Source organism: Suncus etruscus, chromosome 2, assembly GCF_024139225.1.
Source record: "Suncus etruscus isolate mSunEtr1 chromosome 2, mSunEtr1.pri.cur, whole genome shotgun sequence".
In the NCBI taxonomy this organism is placed as follows: Eukaryota; Metazoa; Chordata; class Mammalia; order Eulipotyphla; family Soricidae; genus Suncus; species Suncus etruscus.
The window spans coordinates 129419594-129443784 of NC_064849.1; the positions used below are offsets into that span (position 1 = coordinate 129419594).

The 24191-nt window shown below is 38.5% G+C and overlaps 1 protein-coding gene across 1 annotated transcript in view; it reads left to right on the plus strand.

The window, feature by feature from the left end:
- The first annotated feature begins 2748 nt into the window (after window positions 1–2748).
- The window catches only part of TNPO1 (transportin 1), an 88436-nt gene continuing 66993 nt past the window's right edge, over window positions 2749–24191 (plus strand). Inside the window, exon 1 of the mRNA XM_049768751.1 lies at window positions 2749–2846. Coding sequence (XP_049624708.1) covers window positions 2832–2846 — 15 coding nt within the window. The 5' untranslated portion in view covers window positions 2749–2831. The remainder of the gene's footprint in view (window positions 2847–24191) is intronic.

Genomic DNA, 24191 nt, shown 5'->3' on the forward strand with positions numbered 1-24191 from the left:
AAGCACAGAAAGAAAATGTGGTTTTGAAAGGTGGTTTTGAAAGAGGCTTTGAAAATAAAAACAAATTAATTCAAACTTCATTCTTGGTCATTTCAAAGTACTGAACATTCCCCAAAGATGTCTTGCATGTGTCATATTGTATTGTGACATGAAGAGAAAACTTGACCAGGTTAGCCACAATGTCACGTGCAGACTATGCAAAGCAAAGACAACAGGATATTAAAATGAACCATTGTAATAAATTCTTGCTAAGTGACACAAATTTTGCTATTGAAAATATGCTATTTTTAATTGAACTTAGAAGATAGAGACAAAATATTTTAATCAATTGAGAACTACTTATGGTAGCATTTACATTTCTTTTCTTTTAAATTTTATAACAAAATCAATATTTAATTTACCCTATTCAGTTTCACAGTTGATAATCAATATTTTTTTCATTCAAAAGATGTTGGTCAATAAATTTTATATACACAAATAAGAATGTCATTGTTTCTGAATTCACTTACTTCTAAACTATTAAGGTGACTTCCTCATTAATTGCTCAGTCATTTATTTTTACATCCATCATTATTTGCTAATCCTTTACACTTTTAAAGTAGTGTTCTCTTTCTTTTTTGAAAGCAAACTAAACACATGTACTACATGATCTGTTAGAGATAAAACTTCTTTTCCTATGGCTGAAGCAATAATATTGTAGGCATTTGCCTTTCACACAGCTGACCCAGGTTCAATTCCAGGCACTACATACTTCCTCAAAACTCTGCCAGAAATGATCATTGAGCACAAACAAAGTCAGAAGTTACATGTATACATACATGTTTGTAATCATGGTACTTGACTTTTTTTTTAAAGTTAACCCAAGCACAGCTGTGTGTGGCTCAAATATAAAACCTTCCCATAAAAAAAAAAAAAGAAAAAGAAAAACTCTATTCCACTATGAAACTTTTCAGGTGAGTGCAGAAATAATCCTTGTCAGTTACTTGGATAAATATTCTTACTCTGTGTAAATATTTCTGCAGATATATTAAGCCACCATTTAATGTTTATGCTGAAAATTATTTTAAACAATCTACTCTTATTGATGTACATTATTATGTCAAATTAACTTTAAAACATGTTAAGACCACAACATTACATATATTTTAGTTAACTTGTTTTTTTTTCTCCTATTAAGTTTCATTTTCTAACTACAAGACGGTTCTTTTCTATTTGAAATTAAGTCAGATAAACCAGTTATTCCTATAAAAAACAACTATTGTTGCCAATGAAAGTTATTAGCAGGTTCCAGTTTTATTGGCAGGGAACCAATCAGACTACAACATTCTCCAAGCATTGGATACAGCACTTGCGAGAAGAAAAACAGAGCGGCTGTTTTATGGTGGGCTTTTTTTTTTTTTACACATGGGAAAAAATATTATCAGCCACATCAGCACGTTAGGAAAGAATCTAACGATGCAAATATAAAACCTTCCCATAAATCAGTACATCACCCAATCTGAGGGGAGTGGGGGAAGCTGACATATTCATCCATTCATGACCACTATTGAAATCACGTAGAAAAAGAGTCGACCTCTCCCATGTTGAATTTGTCTCTACTCAAAAAAAAATAAGACATTTTAATCTTTCATCAAGGCTGGTCATGGAGAGGAGGGTCTTTTCTATTTCTAAGAGCCAGAAACGAGAGAGAGAGAGAGAGAGAGAGAGAGAGAGAGAGAGAGAGAGAGAGAGAGAGAGAGAGAGAGAGAGAGAGAGAGAGAGAGAGAGAGAGAGAGAGAGAGAGAGAGAGAGAGAGAGAGAGAGAGAGAACCCCACTCAAATCTTGGGACTGGTTCATTTTCGCATCAACAGCAGTCCTGTGTCCAAAGTCTAGCATGGAGGTAGAGCGTTTGCCTTGCATGCAGAAGGACGGTGGTTGGAATCCCGGCATCCCATACGGTCACCCCCAAGCCCGACCCTACGAGGGAGCAAGTTCTGAGTGTAGAACCCTTGAGTGCTGCTGGGTGTGACCCAAATACCAAAAGCAAAAATAAATAAATAAATAACTAAATAACTAAATAAATAAATAAAAATGCCTACCGTGTAATGATAAATAATAATAATAAAACATGCCATTATTCACTGCTAGATAATGAAGCCATTTTATTTATTTATAATTTCTATTTATGTTTATTTATATTTATTTTATGTAAATATACATTTATTCATATTTAAACAAATATAGTTAAATATATTTTAATATTTATATTTAAATATATATTTAAATAAATATATGTTTAAATATATAAAAATGAATATATAAATATGTCATATCTATTATGTTATATTTATGTTTCTTTCTTTTTGGAATTGCACGTCGTGCATTTCTTGCATGGCCACGAAAGAAAGAGCAAGGAGCTGTCAACGAGGGGCGACTGATCCCGGGGTGGGGGTGTTAGTGGGGGTTAAGGAAGGAGAGTCAAGCTGCACGGGGGTGAAACCCCCATTCAACTCAGGCCCAACATTTAGGCGAGGGGAGTCGAGGCTCGGGCCCAGCTCGGAAACCGCCTGGGCCGCTGCAACAGCCAGAGCCAGGGCCAGAGCCAGGGCCAGAGCCGCCCAGCAGAACACTTGCAACCCCGCTGGCCGGGTCCAGCCCGGCCCGGCCCGCCCCACCGCGTTGCCCGGGCGACGGGGCCGAACTTTCGGGGAGACCCCGCCCCCCGGCCAATCGGCGCGGCGCGTCCGGAGCCTGCGAGTCTCTTTGTTCCGCAGCCATTACCGGCCCGGACGGGAGGCGGAGGCGACGCCGCTTCGGCAGAGGGCCCGGGCGAGCGCCGGCGGCCTCTGGGATGGTGTGGGACCGGGTAGGTGGCCGGCGGGCGGGCGGGCGGGCGGCTGCGCTGCGGGTCCCAACTGTCCAGGGCGGGGGCGCTCGGGCAGCGGCCGGACCCTCGGGCGCCCTGCCCGGCCGTTTGCGCGGCGCGGTTCGGAGCCCAACAGCTGCTGCGGGCGGGCCTGGGGGGTCCCGCTGGGGGGCTGGAGAGCCGGAGGAGGGAGGGCGCGCCCCGAGTTCGCTGGTTTGCGGGTTTTGTGGGTTCGGGGCCCGGTGGATCGCTGCCCGGGTGGCCTGCCTTTGTCCCCTCCCGATGTCTTCTTTTTGTTTTGGTTTTGGGGGTTGGGGCCACACCCGGTGGCGCTCAGGGGTTCCTCCTGGCTATGCATTTAGAAATCGCTCCTGGCTTTATGGGGGGGGGGGTATGAGACGCCCCGGGATCGAACCCAGGACCGTCCTAGTTTAGCGCCGGCCAGGCAGACAGATGCCTCGCAGCTTGCGCCACCGCTCCAGGGCCCCCCCCCCCCCCAGCCCAGCTATCTTGAGTCCCCCACACTCGTCCTCAGCCCGGGAATCTCTTGCTCTCTTGCTCCCCGGGATGGGGTAATGGGGGGGATCCACCTCGAGGCCGCTCGATCTGTTTATATCATTGTGACCCAACTGGTTTGGGTTTTGCATTTAGCATTTGGGGTGCGTGCTTTGCACTTGTAGCCTTTTGTGCTGCTCCCCACGCGAGCACGCAGCAAGGCACACACAGCTGCTACTGCTGCTGCTGCCAGACTCACAACCAACAACTACTGGCAACCAACCTGTTTGTGGAATGGAATGGCTTTTCTTCCTTTTAAATACTCAAGTCGCCTGTTTGTTTACCTTTTTATTTAAAAAAAAATATCCCCAGCTTCTTTCAAGGATTGCTTAGATTTAGGCCTCTGCATCTGTATCTTCACCATCACCGGTTAGCTCTGGCCCTTCAACAGGAGGAAGAGAGATGGGAGATATTATAAAATATTTAAATGGAGGCACTTCATCGATTGATTTTGACAATTGCTCTAAGAAGATGAGGCACAATTCTGCTTTGGAATGGTGCTGACTACAGGGTAATTTTTAGAGGGGGAGGAAAGGGTGGGATGGGAAGGTGGAAATGTCAGCTGGTAAACTTGGCAGCCTGACCTGCTCCTGGTGGATTTATTCCCTCGTTACACAGCAAAGCTGTTTTGTTTTTTAACATCAGAATGATGAATAAAGTATACTCTGATAGAGGGAGTGATTCCACCTTCTGTTTTCCTCTTTCCCCTGCTCTGCACCCTGTTCTTATCAACAAACGCAGACTCCAAGTCGAAAACTTGCAACTAGAAAAGGAAAATAAAGAAGTTTGAAAGTGCAGGTTTCTTTCTTTTCTCCCCTGCATATGCAGCACATGAATTCATAACAACTTGGCAATATTTTTATACTTCTAGTTTACTCTGAGCCTAATAATAAAGTATGAGTACTCTGTTTCCTTTTCTTTTTCTTTTTAAATGAAGGTCTCTCCCCAAATTAGCCCTAATGTGGTTGCATCTTCGATCTAGGTATTAGAGAAATAACACGTTCCTCCCACTAAAGTACCTATAAGCAGTGTTTAAAGCAGTCAAGCTTATTACCATGATGCATTGTGAGCAGGATAAGAGTATAGTGAACTGTATGTGATTCTGCTTGTAAATATTTCTATTAGTAACAGTTAATGTATTGTTTTTATAACTACTTTTCCTTATTTTAGCAATGATAAAGCTATCAGATGAAATCACTGTTTTCTGATCACTGTTATGAACTGCATTAAAATGTAAACATGTTCTTTTTAGAAGAATTAACATTTAACCTTGTTGGATTCCGCAAGTATAATTTTCAAAAAATTTGGTTATAAAAGGAAGTCAAACCAAGTTACATATTAATGAAATAAAGAGCAGAATACAGAAGTGGGGGTTATTTTTATTGCTTGGAATATAAAGTAAGATTCTGAGATGATATTTTTAACACATACATACTGGTGCCCAGAAGATCTTGTCCTCTGCTAAACACTCCTCCCATCACACCTTGCCCGCCCCTCAATTTTTATTTCCCAGCATAAAGATGAGAAAGCTGAGATAAAGTGTCTGCTTAATTAATGTTGTAATAAACAGTAGAGGAGAGGACAGTGCCACCTTCAAAAAAGGATGAGAAACAATGAAATTCCCAGAAATCAAGGATTGGAATCGGTCCCTTTCAACCAACTTTATATTTAATTGTAGGTGAGAAGGATTTCCTGGGTTGCTGAGTGAATTTCACAGTGGGAGACTTGTGTGTGAAGAATGGTAACTAGATTTGAAGTTGAGGTTGTAGACGGGTGTCAACCAAGGAGAAAATTTCTAGATGGTGACTCCAAAACTTCCTTACTGGAATTCATTGAAGAACTGTCAGTATAGGTCAAGATAATTGATATGCCAGCCCATCAAGGGCTAAATGAGATGTCAGAACAAGAAATAGGAATGCAGGGGCTGGAGCAATAAATATTATAGCAGGCACCCAAGCCAACCTAGGTTCACTCTTCAGCACCACATACGTATGTTCTCCTAAGCCCAACAATAAAGATTCCTGAACACAGAGCCAGGAATAAGCCTCAAGCAATGTTGGATGTGCCCAGTAACCCCAAGAAATAAAAGAACAGATGCAGATTTTTCTTGGAATTTTCTGGAGTAGGTAGAACTTGTACAGGAATGGGAGCTACATTTTTTTTTTTTTTTTTTTTTTTTTTTTGGTTTTTGGGCCACACCCGTTTGACGCTCAGGGGTTACTCCTGGCTATGTGCTCAGAAATCGCCCCTGGCTTGGGGGGGACCATATGGGACGCCGGGGGATCGAACCGCGGTCCTTCCTTGGCTAGCGCTTGCAAGGCAGACACCTTACCTCCATCGCCACCTACCCGGCCCCGGAGCTACATTTTATTCCAGATGGCACCCCATGGCAGAGCAAATATTTGGAATCAGAACTGAAAGAAAGTTGTTAACTCTGAAGGTTACACATTATTTGAAGTAATGTATGCCTGTCATGGTTAAAATGGAAAAACCATCTATTTATTTTTAGTTTAATATCGTAGTTAGGAATCTAGAGCCAGGCTTCTTAGACTCAGATATTGGCACCTGCTGTAATTAGCAGGATAAGTTACTTTTCTTTAGTGCCTCATTTTTTTTTTTTATTTCATAGTGTTATGTGGACTAGATATAAACTCTTAGAATCAGGCCTGGCATATAGTATACACTCCATACTAAAAATTATTATTCTTAAAATAATCACGAATATTTTAGAAAATATAGAAATAACAACAAAAAACAAAACACTATTATCTAGATATTGAAATACTCAATGGACATTTTTCTTGTTTTGAGTTTTTACATAGTTGAGACTTTACAATATAAATATATTTCCTGCTATTTTAAAACTGATCATTAACATTTTCTCATGTAATTATTTTGTCAGCCTTTTTTTTTTGGTTTTTCTGGCCACACCCGTTTGATGCTCAGGGGTTACTCCTGGCTAAGTGCTCAGAAATTGCCCCTGGCTTGGGGGGACCATATGGGACGCTGGGGGATCAAACTGCGGTCCTTCCTTGGCTAGCACTTACAAGGCAGACACCTTACCTCTAGCTCACCTCGCCGGCCCCTTTGTCAGCCTCTTATGATTAAATATTTTCTTATTTGGGGTCAGAGAGGTGGCACTAGAGGTAAGGCGTCTGCCTTGCAAGCGCTAGACCGTTGGTTCGATCCCCTGGCATCCCATATGGTCCCCAGCCAGGAGCAATTTCTGAGCATAGCCAGGAGTAACCACTGAGCGTCACTGTGTGTGGCCCCCTCAAAGTTTTTTTATTCTTATTTGACAGAAAATATATGTTTTGTTTTTGTTTTGTTTTGGTGTCACACATGGCAGCGCTCAGGGGTTACCCTGGCTCTAAGCTCAGAAATCACTTCTGGCAGCCTCTGTTGACTATATGGGATGCCGGGACTTGAACCACTGTCCTTCTGCATGCTATGCAAATGTCCTACTTCCATGCTATCTCTCTGGCCCCAATTTATGTTATTTTTATCTGTTGGGGGCCAGAGTGATAGCACAGTGGTTGCACATGGTCAACCCAAAACAGATCCAGTTTGATTCCCAGCATCCCATATGATCCCCGGAGCCTTCCAGGAGCAATTTCTGAGCATAGAGTGGAAGTAACCCCAGAGCACTGCCTGGTGTAATACCAACGCCCCCCCCCCCCCCCAATGAAGAAACTACTTGTATGTAGGAAACAGTACACATAAATAAAAACTAATACTGGAATATAAAACACTTTCTAGGGCTGAGGAGATAGTTCAAAGGGTGGGGATGAAATCTCTCCAGCACACACAGAGCTCCTTTGAGTAAATGGATATCTAGAACTCATGGTCCGTATTGCCAAACCACTGTTATCACTGTTATGAATGCAATACATTGAAAAGCACAGTATTCAGTTACTGCCGAGATGGGTTTACAGAATGATTGAATATTTTGTCCATTTAATGTACTACCCTTATTTAACATTCATTGTTACTTATATACTTAGTCTCATTAGGGTAGCCTTTGGTTAAAAATTAGAATACTGTCTTATTGGTAGACGTCTGAAGTATAGATTACCTTTTTGCCAGGGATTCAAAAGTATTCATCTGAATCTAGATCTGCCTGTTTACAAAGATCATATTGTCTTACTGTACATTTTTATGCAATAAGTGTATTCGGTATCTTATAATGAATGCATACATATACATCAAATAAGTACAGAATCTTAGAATGAATTTTGTAGCTGTAGACCACAGATTGCATTAAGAGTGAAAATGAGCTGGAAATAAGGAATTAATGAACAAATTACAAAGTCAAACCAGGTAAGAATTCCCTTTCTGTATGAGTGTGTTTGCGGGAGGGGCATACCTGTCAATGCTTGGCAGCCATGCAGCCTTACATTTAAAAATAAAGACCCATCTGAAGAATGGTTGAAGGGCCATATGGGCCTCAGCCTGCTGCAGTTATGCAGTGTTCAGGATCAAACTCAGGGCCTCATACAGGCTGGCTTGACTATTGAGCTATCTCCCTGGCTTTCTAGAAAAGAAGTAAACAATCCTTGCCTGAGTGAAATGTAATCAGTAATAAAATTGGTTTCTAAATTAATGCAGCAAACATATCTGGGTGAGAAATACTGTTAATGGAGAGAGGAGAAAGGAGAAAATGATCATTTCTCCTAAGAAATGACTGAAATACAAACTCAGTAAATCTACTGACCAAGAGAGCAAAAGAAATCTTATTGTTTGTTTTTTGGTATGAAGGCACATTTGGTGATGCTTAGGGCTTATTATGCCTGGTTCTGTGTTTAGGAATCATTCCTTGCAGGCTCTGGAGACCTTAAGGGGTGCTGGAGATGGAGCTAGGTCAGCCTCATTCTAGGGAAGCACCTTCCCTGCTGTACTATTGTTCCAGCCCCCCAAAAGTTAAAGAAACTATTAATAGAGAAATGAAAGGGGGGGATAAGAAAGGAGAAGGGGGTGAAGAGAAGAGGAGGGAGAAGAGAGGAGAGGGGATGAAGAGAAGCAAAAGAGAGAATGGAGAGAAGGGAGAGAGAAAGAGATTCCAGACCAGGAGAAAAAGACAACCTATCCTGTATACGAGATTAATTTTATACTGAAAACTAAAGCCAAAAGAATCAAATTGCACTTTATAATAGACTTTGAAACATTCTGAAGCTCTTTGTAAGTGGCTTTTTTTAATCCTCAGTGCAGTAGCTACTGCCTAGAACAATGGATGCTGGAAAGGTCAAGAGTCTTTTGCTTTTGTCTTTGCTATCAAGAAATTTAGGAAGTGAAATATTTTAACAAATTGTGAAGCTATGAAATGAAATGCAAATAAAATTATTGGGGTACCTCTTATTGGATTAGTCCCAACTTGTAAATAAATCAAGGAATTCACAATTGAATAGTAAACATCAGTAGAAAATGTTTTTTGGAAAATATTTGGGGACATAATAGTATAGTTAATTTTGGTGGAGCATGGAATAATAGAAGAAATACAATGGTGAATTTTGTATATGCCGTATTATCTTGTCACTAAGTATTTGTTAGTTTTTGTTGGGGGGGGGGTATTTTCACTTTGCTCACTAGAAGGTAGATTTCCATAGCAATCCTGAGTGTTTTGTTTATTCCCTTAAAAGGGAACAGTAGACCAAATAAGTTTGGTGTGTCTATATTTGTACTTGATAGCATCCTCTTCTTTTTTCTGGGGCCATTGCTAAAGCAAAAGCCCTAAACACCCGAGCAATATGTTTATGATAGAGAAAGAAGGCACTAAACATGGGAGAGAGTAGTGGGAGTAGGAAATAAAATCGCGGATGAAAGAAAAAGGAGTTGGTTGAGTAAATTCTATAGAGCCTTGTAGGCTCTTTAACGAGGATTGACATTTTCTCTGCTTTGAAAGAGGTATCACAACCTTAGTGAAGTGACAGGGACTATCTTAATTTGTAGAAGACTTACTCTCTCAACTACATTGAAAAAAGACTGTTAGAAGGGCCTAGGGTAGAATAGGAAAACCAGGGATATTGGGGGGAAAAAACAGTAATTCAAGTGAGATAAGACCTAGTGGCTCATATTAGGGGGTATGCATAGAAAGAATAAGGCATGGTAAATCCTTGATTTAGTTTTGATATTGAGAAAAACACCCTGGGGGCTGGAGAGATTGCACAGCGGTAAGGCGTTTGCCTTAGACACAGAAGGATGGTGGTTCGAATTCCGGCATCCCATATGGTCCCCTGAGCCTGCCAGGAGCGATTTCTGAGTGTGGAGCCAGGAGTAACCCCTGAGCGCTGCCGGGTGTGATCCAAAAACCAAAAGAAAAAAAAAAAAAAGAAAAAAAAAAACACCCTGGGGAGGGAATAGATGGGGGCATTGGTGATGAGAAGGTTGCACGGGTAATGTTTGTAATCACGGTGTTTAAATCAAGACATTATTTTAAAAAATATATTAATAAAAAAAGACACTTGGTTGTCTTGGGGTCTGAGAGACAGTATACAGCAGTAGGCACTTGCCTTGCATGTGGCTGACCCTGGTTCGATCCCTAGCACCTCATGTGGCCCATTGAGCACTACCAGGAGTAAACAAACATTGAGCAACAGAGTTTGGCCCCAAAACAAACATCATGCACACAAACCTGGTGGTTTTTGAAATAAGAGATTTGAAATTCAGTCAAAGAGAACTCAACAAATTCAGGAGTAACACCAAGCATTTTTTTGTTTTGGGACCACACCCAATGATCCTCAGGGATTACTCTGGCTCCATATCCAGGATTTATTTACTCCTGGTGGAGTTTGGGGAACCATGTGGAATGCTGGGAATTAACTTAGATCAAGGGCTTGCAAGGCAAGTGCCCTACCTGTCGTGCTCTCTCTGGCCCCATCCCCCAAGCATTTTTGGCCTGAGCTGTTAGATGGATAGAGCTGCTTTGACAGAAATGACAAAAGTCTGTAGGTAGAACAGGTATCTGGAAGGAGCTTTAGTGTTGCTCTGGGCATGCTGAGTTTGAGATCTACTATTAGATCTTTAGATGCTGAAATGCTGAATTGGTAGTTGAATGTGTGAAAATGGAGTTAGCGGGAGAGGGTCCTTATCTACATTTGTGCTTTGTTAGTGTTTAAACCAGGAGATAGATATTAGCAATGGAGTGAGAAGGTAGAAGGAATTAAAAAAACTAGGATTAAGCTCTGGGACTCCAGCATAAGAAAGAGATCAGTGAGAAGAAAGGCAAAGGAGATTTAAAAAGGAAAGTGCCAGCACTGAAGTATGAGATATACAGGGCTGTAGTGTGGTATCCTGGAAAGCGCAGAGTCCTATTTCAAGGATAATAGAACAAAGAGCTGTAGCAAATACTTCTCATGGGTCAAGTAAGTTGAGCAGAATCAATGGCATAAAGTATTTCCCAACACAACTTGGAAGTTACTCGAGAACCTGAGGGATAGTTTTAGGGAGAATAGTGCAAACAAATGATTTATTTGAAGTAGGTTTAAGACTGGGAGGAGAAACCTCAGATACAGCTTAACGGTAGAGTTCCTAGACTCACTCCAGAAAGGGAGAGACTTGACAACAAGCAGTCAACTTTTTCAGAAATAATGCTACAAAATAAAACAAAAAGGGTAACAAGAGGTAGAATAGATTTTTTTAAATGCGAGAAATAATAGTTGTTTGATGACAGAAATAATCTAGTAAAGAAAAATAAATGGAATAACCCCAGAGCTTGCTGGATGTGATATGGCCCCAAAACAAAAGAAAATGATTTGAGAGAAGTCTGGAAGGACTGTCAAATACCTTGCTTTTTGTTACTGGTTTTGCCTCCAGGTGCTTAACCAAATCTCATCTACATAGAATACTATATTCTACCCTTCTCATACTGAATTCTTTATTTTTTACATAGCACTTACCACATTTTAACAAGCATAAGCATGCTATCACTCCATGAGCTTGTGTCCTGTTTTTGTACTGCCTATGAGCTAAGATTGGTTTTGACATTTTTAAAGGGTTGTAAAACAGAAAGAGAATCTGCAAAGCCCAGCATATTTACTACCTGGCCCTTTGCAGAGAAATTTGTACTGTATAATCTGTTTACTGTCTTTTCCTTTCCCCTGTTAGTGCCAAGAGGGCAAAGATCTTTTATTTATTTTTGTGTCTGCAGCAGTTAAGCCAGTACCTACAGTATACTAGTCACTCAGTAAGTACTTGTTAAATGAATGAATTTCTTGAAGTGGCATAAATTTTTAAATAGATTTTAATGATCATTAATCTGTACTATATATAGTAATGAACTAGAGCTATATATAATGAGTAGGTAAGCTAAACTTTTTTTAAATTTTGGGCCATACCCAACTGAGCCAGAGGCTACTCCTGGGGCTCTGTGCCCCAAAATTACGCCTTGCAGGCTCTGGGGACCTTTATAGGATGTCAGTTTTGAACCTGTGTCAGTCACATGCAAGGCAAGTACCCTCTCTGCTGTGCTATCTATCGCTCTGACCCTTAAACTAAAATAAACATTTTGAATGAATTGTTAGAGAAAAATAAAATTTTTATTTCTGAGAAATATTTATACACAAAAAAAGTTAATAGTGACATTATCAAATGAGCATCTGAGTTCTACTGGGGAGGAGGATACCAGGATTAGAAATGGTGCTTGAACTCCATGTTTTGTTTAGCTTCTCTCTTCATGTGTGTCTGTTTGTGTGTGTATGTACATAGCCACATATTACTGAGATGATATAATCTCAATAAAAGTTATTTAAATATTTTTAATTAAAAGAAAGGTGTAAAGGTAAGGTACTTATTAAAGCAATGAGAAGAAAGGGGCAGCAATAGACAAGAGGGGCAGAAGAGAACATTGCATTTCTTAGAAAAATAGAGTCTTTGGAGAAAGCATGGAAAAGTGAAAGACTCTTGAGTGGACAAGCTAGCATTATGAGAGATTGCAAGAAAACCAGAATGACTAGAAAGAAGGAGGGCAGACACGGCTAGGAAAATTGGAGAGATTAGGTTAAGAACACTAAAGGCCATGGAACATATAGAAGGTTTTATTTTAAATATGAGAAACCACTGTAAGTTTTTTGTGGGTATATGATTTAATTGTAAGTTTAACGTTGCTGTTTTGCTTAAAGCATGTGCTATTAAAGGAATTAAAGAGTAGGTATTTATTGTATCTGGTAGGCAATGAAAGGTAAGAACTAGTCCAATTCAATGCTTTTTTTGTCTAAAGTACAAGTTATTTTGAAGAACTAGTGAATAGTTTGGATGTTGGAAATCAAGGATGGTCCCCCTAAGTGTTTTGGTCTGAACTATAGCAAAAACACAAGTAGTATTTGATGGTATTCAGGCAACTGGAGAAAGACCAGATTGAATGGATAGGAAGGTAAGTAATTCATAGTTCTTTGTCAGCCTCCAAGGTCTGAGGTGCCTATTAACAAATAAGTGGATATGCCCAGTAAGATGTTGGATACTTGAGCCAGAGTTCAGGAGTGCTATGTAGTGAATGAGTGAATAAGATTGTGTATCTAGAGAAAAGAAAGGGGCCTGGGATCGAAGGGAGAGCCTGCAAGAGGAGGCTGACAGACAAGTAGTGAAATGAAAAGGGCATATGATGCCACAAAGAACCCTTGCCTGTGTTCAGAGCTGTAGTGAAAGTAAAATGAAAACCAAGAAGACATCTTGTTTGGCCACAAAGAAATTCTCAGTCTCCTTTAAATAAAGAAAGAGAGATGGTGACTCTACGTAACTTGCAATGTTTCTGTGAGTGAAGGAAATAAAGGTGAGAATAGTGGGTGATTAAATACTTTGAGAAAAATTGTGAGAATAGAGATACCATATCTTCTATACCTGAACTCATCAATTGTGAACATTTTGCCACATTTACCTTATGTTTATACATTTTAAAAAATTATTTGGAAGTATGCTAAACATCTGTTTCACTGTATTTTTTTTTTGTTTGGTTTATTTCACTGTATTTTAAAGTACAGGATATTCTCTTCTGACATGGCATGTGTTTTTCAAATTCAGGAAATTTTGCTTTTGCAAAAATTGCAATTTCATCACTTGTTTCAGTAACATCCTTTTTAACACTTTTTTCTTCTGATACAGAATCCTGCACCTGATTGATAATACATTTGGTTGTCTTTTTTGCTTTGCTTTTGCATAGAGAAACTTTGTATTTTATCATCCCCATGAGAGGATGAGTACTGTCACTTATCATATTTTATATATCACAGGTTAATTATTCATTCCATGACTCAGTAGTGCCAGAGCAAGAGCTCAAATCAAGCAGAGAATCTCTTGGGTTTGTATGTTTTGTTTTGTTTTTAGGCCACACCTGGCAGATCTGGGGTTAATTCTGACTTTGTACTCAGAAATCACTCCTGGAGGAGGTTGGACCATCTGGAGTGCTAGAAATTAAACCTGGGTCAACTGAGTACAAGTCAAAGGCCTTACCCACTATCTTTCTGGCTCTGGAAGATTAGAGTTTATACTGTTAGCCTGTAAACCACAGTGCTTACTATGTAGTCAATAGAAAAATCTGAAATTACTTGTTTGAAGTGGCCAAACTAGAGAAATCTAAATTAGAGACACAACACAAGAATAATTTAAATAAGTTTCTAGACCTAGATTTTAATTATTTAAAATTGTGGACTAAAATTTAATCAGTGTCTCAAATGAGCATTAATTTTAACAGGAAGAAAAACAAGTGAAGGAAAAATAGATTTTAAAGAAGGAAAATATCTGGGGCCAGAGAGATAGCACAGCGATAGGGCGTTTGCCTTGCACTCAGCTAACCGAGGATGGATAGTGGTTCGAATCCTGGCATCCCATAAGGTCCTAGTGCCTGCCAGGAGCAATTTCTGAGCACAGAGCCAGGAGTAACCCCAGAGCACGACCAGGTGTGACCCAATAACCAAAAAAGAAAAAAAAAAAAAAAAAAAGCATTTAAAATTCATATTAAAAAAATAGCAGCTTTGGTACAAATGTTTTCAGTTATTAGTGTTAATCAGATAGAAAAGTAAAAATGGGCCGGGCGGTGGCGCTAAAGGTAAGGTGCCTGCCTTGCCTGCGCTAGCCTTGGATGGACCTTGGTTCGATCCCCCGGTGTCCCATATGGTCCCCCAAGCCAGGAGCAACTTCTGAGCACATAGCCAGGAGTAACCCCTGAGCGTTACCGGGTGTGGCCCAAAAACCAAAAAAAAAAAAAAAAAAAAAAGTAAAAATAAATTTATTGTTTAATTTTGTGATAAGTTAGTTGGTAGTATATGGGCATGATCTTCTTGAGTATTGACCTATATGTCATTTTAATTATAAAATATTAAGACTTAAATTTAGGAAAAAAGAATAATGAATCATTGAAGCCACAGGTCTAAATAGGAATTAGAGTAACCCACTGGATTTTTAGTTCAATAATCATTTACAGTTTTGGGTTACACAATTTTGAGTGGATAATTTGGATAGAAACTAGTTTCAACTAACTGTTGCTTAATGTGATACCTGTAAGAAGTAATCCAAGCGTGGCCTAATCCTGTGCCCTCTCACAGGAGGGCAAATATTTGCTAAAGATTCAAGTGATACATAGCTATCTTTCAGGAAACTTAGTCGCAGAAGCACACTTCATTCATTGAGTTGAATGTTTCCATGATGAAGGTTAGGAGGAGGGATCATGATGCATTGTAGCAGATAGAAGAAAAGTAGTAAGACTGGCTTTGGTGTGGAATGTAGCCAGATGTATTATTTATAGCAAACTAAATGTTTTGCTTCTAGAAGCTTGGCTTCCAAAGGTTGGTAGTTGCTTTACAGATGAGGAAAAGAACCACATGCATAAGTGGTTTGAACAGGTCTGCCTAGTCAGCAAATCTTTGTGCAGAGGAACTTTTAAGTTTATCTCTCGCACAACCTTCTCCCTCCACCCCCAATGTAATTTGGGTTTTTTTGACCCCCAAGTTGGAGGCATTTGTCTTCAAGTAGGCCCACCTGAAGTACACTACTCTGGAAAGTCAGTAGCTGTGAGTTCAAGTGTTTTTGTTGCCTCCCCAAGTGCCACCCCCTGGCGGATTCTCTCATTCATGATTATGGCCAAATATGGAACAGTAAAGAAACTGTAATGGTAGAAGTTTTATTTTGTTTTTCTGGAGTGTTGTTTTAGGATAATTATAAGTTCAAAATCAGAAAAGTGACATAAAACTCTTTTTTTTTTTTTTTTGGTTTTTGGGCCACACCCGGTAACGCTCAGGGGTTACTCCTGGCTATGTGCTCAGAAGTTGCTCCTGGCTTGGGGGACCATATGAGACAACGGGGATCGAACCGCGGTCCGTCCAAGGCTAGCGCAGGCAAGGCAGGCACCTTACCTTTAGCGCCACCGCCCGGCCCCGACATAAAACTCTTAATGTAGAAACTAACATTTAATGTAGAAATTTGATGGAAAAGCTTAAGAGCCCATAGAGTAATAATAGGCTGGGGTATAAAATGGAAATATTGCAAACAAAAATTTCAACTTTATTTTAATTTTATATACTAATGGTTTAGGGGCTTTTGTTTTGAAGTGATATTTGCTAGTCAGGTGCATAGTGGGCAGTTGATATTTTTTAAATATTTCTAAAATTATACATATGTTACTTATTTTCTTCATAAAGAACATTTTTAAAATATCTATAATCCTAATATATAAACTGTTACATATAATGTATAAACTGTTAATACTGCTAGCTTTTCGTTTCCTTCTAGTCTATTATTTAATAGTTTGTAATTATGCTATACATCTTCAACATTTTTCTTTTTTTTTTTTTTTTTGGTTTTTGGGCCACACCCGATGGTGCTCAGGGGTTACTCCTGGCTGTCTGCTCAGAAATAGCTCCTGGCAGGCACAGGGGACCATATGGGACACCGGGATTCAAACCAACCACCTTTGGTCCTGGATCGGCTGCTTGCAAGGCAAACACCGCTGTGCTATCTCTCCGGGCCCAACATTTTTCTTATTTTGTTCTATATGCAGTTTTTAGTTTCTAATTATAAACATTTTCTGTGTCGTTACTAAATTAACTTCTTAATGACTATTAATAGCCCAGTTACCTATTGTTTGTACCCATAGATTTATTGTTTATTAGAAATAATTATCAAATAAAATCTTTGAGAATACTGCTTGCTTTCTTTCTTTCTTTCTTTCTTTTTTTTTTTTTTTTTCTTTTTTGGTTTTTGGGTCACACCTGGCAGCGCTCAGGAGTTACTCCTGGCTCTATGCTCAGAAATTGCTCCTGGCAGGCTCAAGGGACCATATGGGATGCCTGGATTTGAACCACCCTCCTTCTGCATGCAAGGCAAACACTCTACCTCCATGCTATCTCTCCGGCCCCGAGAATATTGCTTTCTTTTATTGTATTTAGAGGACCATGTAATGCTAGGGATCAATACTAAGAGGAGATAATCTCAAAGTGTAATCATGAAAACAAAGAATATGGGGCAGGGAAGGTGGCGCTAAAGGTAATGTGTCTGCCGTGCAAGTGCTAGCGTAGGACAGACCGTGGCTCAATCCCCCGGCGTCCTATATAATCCCCCCAAGCCAGGGGTGATTTCTGAGCGCATAGCCAGGAGTAACCCCTGAGCATCACCGGGTGTGGCCCAAAACAAAAAATAAATAAATAAATAAATAAATAAATAAATAATGGGACTGGAGCGATAATATGGGGGGTGTTTGCAGAAGGACGGTGGTTCGAAACCCGGCATCCCATGTGATCCCCGAGCCTGCCAGGAACGATTTCTGAGCAGAGAGCCAGGAGTAACCCCTAAGCGCTGCCGGGTGTGACCTAAAAACAAAAACAAAAAAAGAAAAATTTGTTAAGAGAGCTGGTTCATATCTCCAGCAGCATAGGATATTAATATTATAAAATTATCTTGGCTAATTGGTTTAAAGACATTATTTCCTTATTATATTGATTCATAACTAGTAAGGCTCAGCATTTTCTTTCCTTTGTATTTGTTTTTTATATTCTACTGGGTCTATATTAGTTTTCCAGATAAGTAAAGTTATTAATGTTTATACTATCTTGTTGGATCATCTAATTTTATATTGTTGTAATATTCTAGGAGCTTCCTTTTATGTTGGTTCAAATAAAGTACATATTTATCGATGTTATTTGTAGTGGTGTTTCCTAGAAATGTATATTGAGACATTTGGATCTTTTGAGATATGGCCTGAGTTTTGAGGTTAGTATTACCAATACCACACTGTGGATAAATAGCCTCTGTTCCTGCATCTCCAACTGATACATAAAGTATTAGTGAAATAAATATTGTGGGAGACAAGGGATATGACTTAGCAGTAGAATACATGTTTTTAATGTGTGAGGTCCTGGGTTTGATCCTTTTTTCTTTGAAAAGTTAGTAAATATTGTGAGACATTTTTTTCTTTGATGGCACTGGACTCCATTTTTCCCTGTGCTCAAAACCAAATGAGTATACTTTAGGGAAGGTAGAGGAGTGGATAGACAGGGGTAGAAGTAATGGGTAGGGAATTCTGTCTGTAAAGAAGGTGTGGGCTAGGGAGATGACTACTTCCAGGGTTGATCCTTAACACTACATTGGTCCCCTATACACCAATAGTAGACCCTGAGCACTGCTGAGTTGGATGAGTTTTACCTAAAACCAAAAACACATAACACTTGAACTGATAACTGGCTTTATCTTTGGTTTTCTATATTCCTACTCAGTTTATTCCTCACTCATCTGGGCATATTCATAAATTTGGTACCTCTCAGATACTTCCATGTCAGTTCTCAAATTTACTCCTTAGATTTAATTTAATCTAAGGAAGTTAACTGACATAATACTATTTGTTGTACCATGGTTATTATTCTTAAGGAACTCAGTGCTTTCTTTAAAGCAAATACATTTGTTACCTATAATCATGATTATGTATTTGAATGGTTATTTAATATTTCTATTCTGATTGCTGTGTGCTAATTAAGTTGTTTTAGATCCAAAGAATAGAAATTCACTCAGATTTTCTGAAGAAAGGTAAAGCTTTACGTCATTTGTAGAAGTAGAAAGCAGCAAATTAGCTCCCAGAAACATCCATTATGGAAGCAGGATCAGGTACACTACTTCTTTTTACATTTCTTTGTGATGGTCTCCTCTCTGCTTGCTTAGATTTTTGTCCCTTAATACTTTTGCCTTGTATATGGAGTTGAATACTGGCCACCTTCTCAACACACCATGATCTTATAGCTTCTGCTTTGAGAATTGATAAAGGGTAAATGATTTTTAAATCATTAGATAAAAGTGTTTTCAGTACATATTTCTGGGAAAGGAAGTACAGATGATTTAGCTCAGTTGGCCCTTCTTGGTTTAATCAATTGCATTTAGGTAATGCAGCCACAAAATATCTGCCACTAAACCCATCACTTAGATATGGACTGTAAGCCCCTCTATTCAGTTTTAAAAAGGCCTTTGCATTTATTGATCAGTAACAGATCAGTGTACTTTGCAGAAACAAATGGAGAAGAAACCTCATTGTAGAACTGGGCATTCTGTGGTTTTAAAAATAGAAATTAAATTATTTCCTGTAATATTTCTTAGTTTTAATTTTTTCTTTTTTTTTTTCTTTTTTTTTTTGTGCCACACCCGGTGACGCTCAGGGGTTACTCCTGGCTATGCGCTCAGAAGTCGCTCCTGGCTTGGGGGACCATATGGGAAACCGGGGGATCGAACTGCGGTCCATCCAAGGCTAGCGCAGGCAAGGCAGGCACCTTACCTCTAGCGCCACCACCCGGCCCCTAATTTTTTCATTTTTAAGTTCAGAGGATAGTATGATCTAATAATGCTATTTTTATTCTGAAGATAACCTATTAAACATTTCTTAACACCTTTTCTATCAATGACAGGTTGCATAGAAAACTGTTCCCAACTCGCTGTCTACCATAAAACCTAGGTGTGTAGCGAGCAATACTCTCGACTTACGTAATTACTCTTTATGATGTATGTGCAAGGATACAATACATTTCTTAAACAATATCTCAATCATTAATTGATGTGACTGTATATATGTATGCATATATTTAGTATACATTCATATGTTGTGTGTATACATATCACACATAATCATGTGTCACAAATCCACATTTTAGTCTGTACAGACATTATGACATGGTCCCTCTATAGATACACATAGCCTATATAGTCTATGTATATTTTTATATATATATCCTATCATAGACTATACCATCTAAGTTTGTGTAAGTATATTAGTTGATGTTTGCAGTGATAAAACACCTAATGATACTTTTCAGTTTGTATACCTGTCATAAGTGATGCATGACCGTATCCCTCATCTTGTTTATTCAATATTCTGGATTTGTATGCAGTTTCCATATCTTAACTATTCAAGAAATGCTGCAGTGAATATAAAGGTATAAATATCTCTTTGAGATCATTGTCTTATTTCCTTATGTTTCCAGAAGTAGAACTGGATAAAGTGTCAGTCTTTTCAGGATGTTCATACAACTTTTTATAGTGGCTATACCAATGGTATGTAAGGGTTTGTTTTACCATATCCCCACCAGTACTTGTTGTCTGTTTTGTTTTTGTTTTATTTTGTTTTGGCGGAGAGAGGGATTTGTACACCTGGCAATGCTCAGAACTAACTCAGACTCTGCGCTCAGGAATCATTTCATGGCTGTCTCAGGGAACTATATGGGATGTTGGAGATGTAACCTGGGTTGACCATACAAGCAGGTTGGACCTGCTCTATTATCATTATGGCCCCCGGTTTTGTTTTATAAAAGTAGCTATGCTATTATGATTGAAATGTATCTAATGGTGCAGTTTTGTTCTCTGGGCCACACTCAGGGTACTTATGGGCTGCTTCTGGCTCTGCTTGCAGGTTACTCCCAACAGTGCTTGGGAAACCATGTAGTGCTTAATGTCAAACTAAACCTCCTGCATGCAAAGTATATGCTTAGTCTATTGAGCTATCCCTCTCTCTGGCCTTTTTTGTAGTCTTGCTTTACATGGTCCTGGTGAGGAGGAGAGGGTACAGTAGATAGTACAGGGAACAGGGCATTTGCCATGCACATAGCTGACCTGGGTTTGATGCCATGCTTCCACTGCCAGAAGTGATTTCTAAATACAGAAACAGTAGTAATCCCTGAGCACTGTCTGGTGTGACTCCAAAACAAAAAACACAAAACAAAACCAACAAAAATTTCCCTGGTGATTGATTAGTGATGTTGAATGTCTTTTCAAATTTATTTTTCTGTTTTTATCAAAGTACAATTTTTTGGGGGGGGATTTTGGGTCACACCTGGCAGCGCTCAGGGGCTACTCCTGGCTCTACACTCAGAAATCGCTCCTGGCAGGTTCAGGGGACCATATGGGATGCCGAGGTCCAAACCACTGTCCTTCTGCATGCAAGGCAAATGCCTTACCTCCATGCTATCTCTCTGGCCCCAAAGTACAATTTTTAAAATTCTCTTAATATATTGATAATAATAAATAATATTATTTGTATATGTTGTACTATCTTTGTATCCTTGGGATTAATTTCACTTAATCAACATGTGTGATTCCTTTATGAGCTGCTGGATTTGATTAATTTCCAATTTAATAATTGGAAAAATTTCGGGCCAGAGAGATAGCACAGAGGTAGAGCTTTTTTGCCTTGCACACAGCCAACCCAGAATGGATGGTGGTGGTTCGAATTCTGGCATCCCATATGTTCCCCCAAGCCTGGTAGGAGCGATTTCTGAGCTCTGAGCCAGGAGGAACCCTAGAGTATCACCAGTGTGACCCAAAAACAAACAAACAAAAATAATTGGAAGATTTTGTGATTATGTATAATTAGGTCCATTAACCAGAAAGTTTTGTTTCTTGTAGTGTATTTATTTGGTTTTGATATCACGGCGATTTAAGTTTCATAAAATAAATTTAGAAGTTTCTCCATCTCTTATTTTTTGGAAGCATTTAAGAGTATCAGTGTGAATCTTTCTTTAAATGTTTAGTACAGGGCACCAGTGAGCTTTTTGGTCTGACCTTTTCTTGTCAGTTTTTTATTGATTCAGTCAGTTATATATTGCTCTGTTCCAGTTTTCTGTTTGTTTTTTTATTATTATTATTCAGCTTGTAAGGTTGTATGTTATATGTTACCCATTTTTCTTGGTTATCCATACTATTGATTTATAATTGTTCATAATTGATTTTTAGGATCTTTCCTATCAGTTTAATGTAACTCACATTTCTGATTTTCTCTATCCACATTCTCTTTTTTGGGCTGTTGCTAAAGGTTTTTCAATTTGGTTTATATTTTCAAAGAACCTACTCTTGGTTTTTAATTGCCATTTTAGTTTTTCTATTTAAATAGAAAAAACTTTAGCTATTTTTATTCATTTCTATACTTACACTTTCGCTTTGTTACTCATTTTCTAATTTTTTGGGGTCTAAAATTAGGATGTTGACTTAGTATCTTTCCTCACTTAGTGTATGTGTTTTTGTTTTTCCCTTTTAGAGCTACTTTTGTAGTAGCCCATAATCTTGGTATGCTGTTTGTTTTATGTTTCAAGATTAAAAAATATGTATTTTTAACATACCCACAATCAGCATCATTCTCAGTGGTGAAAAAAATGAAAGCATTTTTTTTTCTGAGATCTGGTACAAGGTAATGATTTGTGCTGTCTTCACTTATATTCAGTATAGTATTAGAAATCCCAGCAATACCAATAAGGCAAGAAAGAAAAATACCAAAGGAATCCAAATTGGGAAAAATAGACCAAAGTATCACTATTTGCAGAGAACATAATAATATACATAGAAGAGACAACTGGGAAAAAAGAAAAACCTAGAAACAGTAACCCAATACAGCAAAGTAGATGGCTGTAAAGTGAACACAGATATTGCTCCTGTTCTTATATGCAGATAATGAGCTAGAGAGAAAGTAATCAAAAAGTCTGCTTCATTCAGAATAGTACCCCAAAACATCAAGTATCTAAGAAGATACAAAAGATATGAGGAACTTGTACTATAAAAATTATGTCATTTGGAGAGAGGGGGAATACCCCCATTGGCACTCAGGGTTACTCCTGGCTCTGTGCCAGAAATTACTCCTGGCAGCTCATATGGGATGCCAGGGATCGAATATGGGTTGGTCACGTGCAGGGCAAATGCTCTATCCTCTGTGTTAACACTCCAGCCTCAATTATGTCTTCTTTTTTTTTTTTTTTAACAGATAGAAGAATTTAGGAAATGGAAAAATGCTCATTGTTGGGGCCAGAGTGGTGACACAACCTAGGAAGGACCAAGGTTCGATCTCCCGGCGTCCAATATGGTCCCCCAAGCCAGGAGTGATTTCTGAATGCATAGCCAGGAGTAAACCCCTGAGCATCACCGGGTATGGCCCAAAAAGCAAAAAAAAAAAAAAAAAAAAATAGTAAGGTATCTCATACCTAAGTTGAAACTATACTAAAAGTTATAAATCAAAATAGCACGATATGGTATATATTTACTATTACCAGTGATTTTTATACATTTAATATTTTTATAATGTTAATTATTTTTAATTTAGCTTGAATTTTTTCTGGTCAATCATAGTAATGAATTTCCTTAGCTTTTTGATAGAGAATGTATCTCCTTTATTTTTGAATAAAAGTTTTTCTAAATACAGTATTCTTGACTGGTAGTTCTTTTCCCCTTTCAAATAGATTTATTATTATTCTCTTTCCTGACCTGAAGTTTCTTTGAAAAATATTGATGATCTTACAAGGATCCCTTGAATCTGATACATTGCTTTCATCCTACTACTTTAACATTTTTCTGTACTTTGATGTTTTAATTTTGCTATCTTGGTATATGATTACCTTGGTTTCAACCTAGTTTTGATCCTTTAGGCTTCACATGTTTGGGTCTGTTTGTTTGTTTGTTTGTTTTTGGTTTTGGGTTACACCCAGCAGTGCTCAGAGATTACTCCTAGCTCTATGCTCAGAAATCGCTCCTGGCAGGCTTGAGGGACCAAATGGGATGCCGGGATTCAAACTACCGTCCTTCTGCATGCAAGGTAAACGCCCTTACCTCATGTTATCTCTCTGGCCCCATGCATGTTCGTTTTATACCTGAAATTTGGGGGCATAACAACTATCTAATTCTTAATAAATATTAGCTACAAGTTTTGGGCAAGTTATTTTCATCACTGAAACAAGGATAGTTTTGAAAATTAAATGAAATAAAAAATATGATTATGCTTTGAAAGATTTGAGCATTCCATTTACCTGAAACCATTAGACAGTGATCAATTAATATTTTGTAAATTTGTAATCATGTTATAAATGTCAGAAAAATAAAAATCTTCTGGATTAAGGGTCAACAACAGGAGTCAGGAATATAGCAATGAGGAAGATAGCATAAGATTCATTAATGAATAAACAATTCTCAAAGAATTAGGGACTTAATTTATTTAGTTTAGATAAACTTGTATTTTAATGTGTAGCTTTATTTTAAAAGATGTACGTGCAGTTTATAAGTGACTTAATATTATAATTTGAAGAAATTGGCTATCATTGGAAAGATAACTATTAATCTAAATCCTATTTACCAGACCTTGTTTGTTTTATTTAGCATATTTAATTTGTCTTTGTTAAATATAACAGTTCTTGTTGTTCCCTGATGCTTTTGAATTGCCCAGTTTTTTGTCCCTAGAACTAATCTCTTACTTGTAATTTACAAAGTAGAAAAACACACTTAATAGCATCTAACACCTACTATCCTTTCTAAGTACTGCAGATTTTATAATGTGACTTAAACAGTATGCTCTAATGTTTTGGTTTT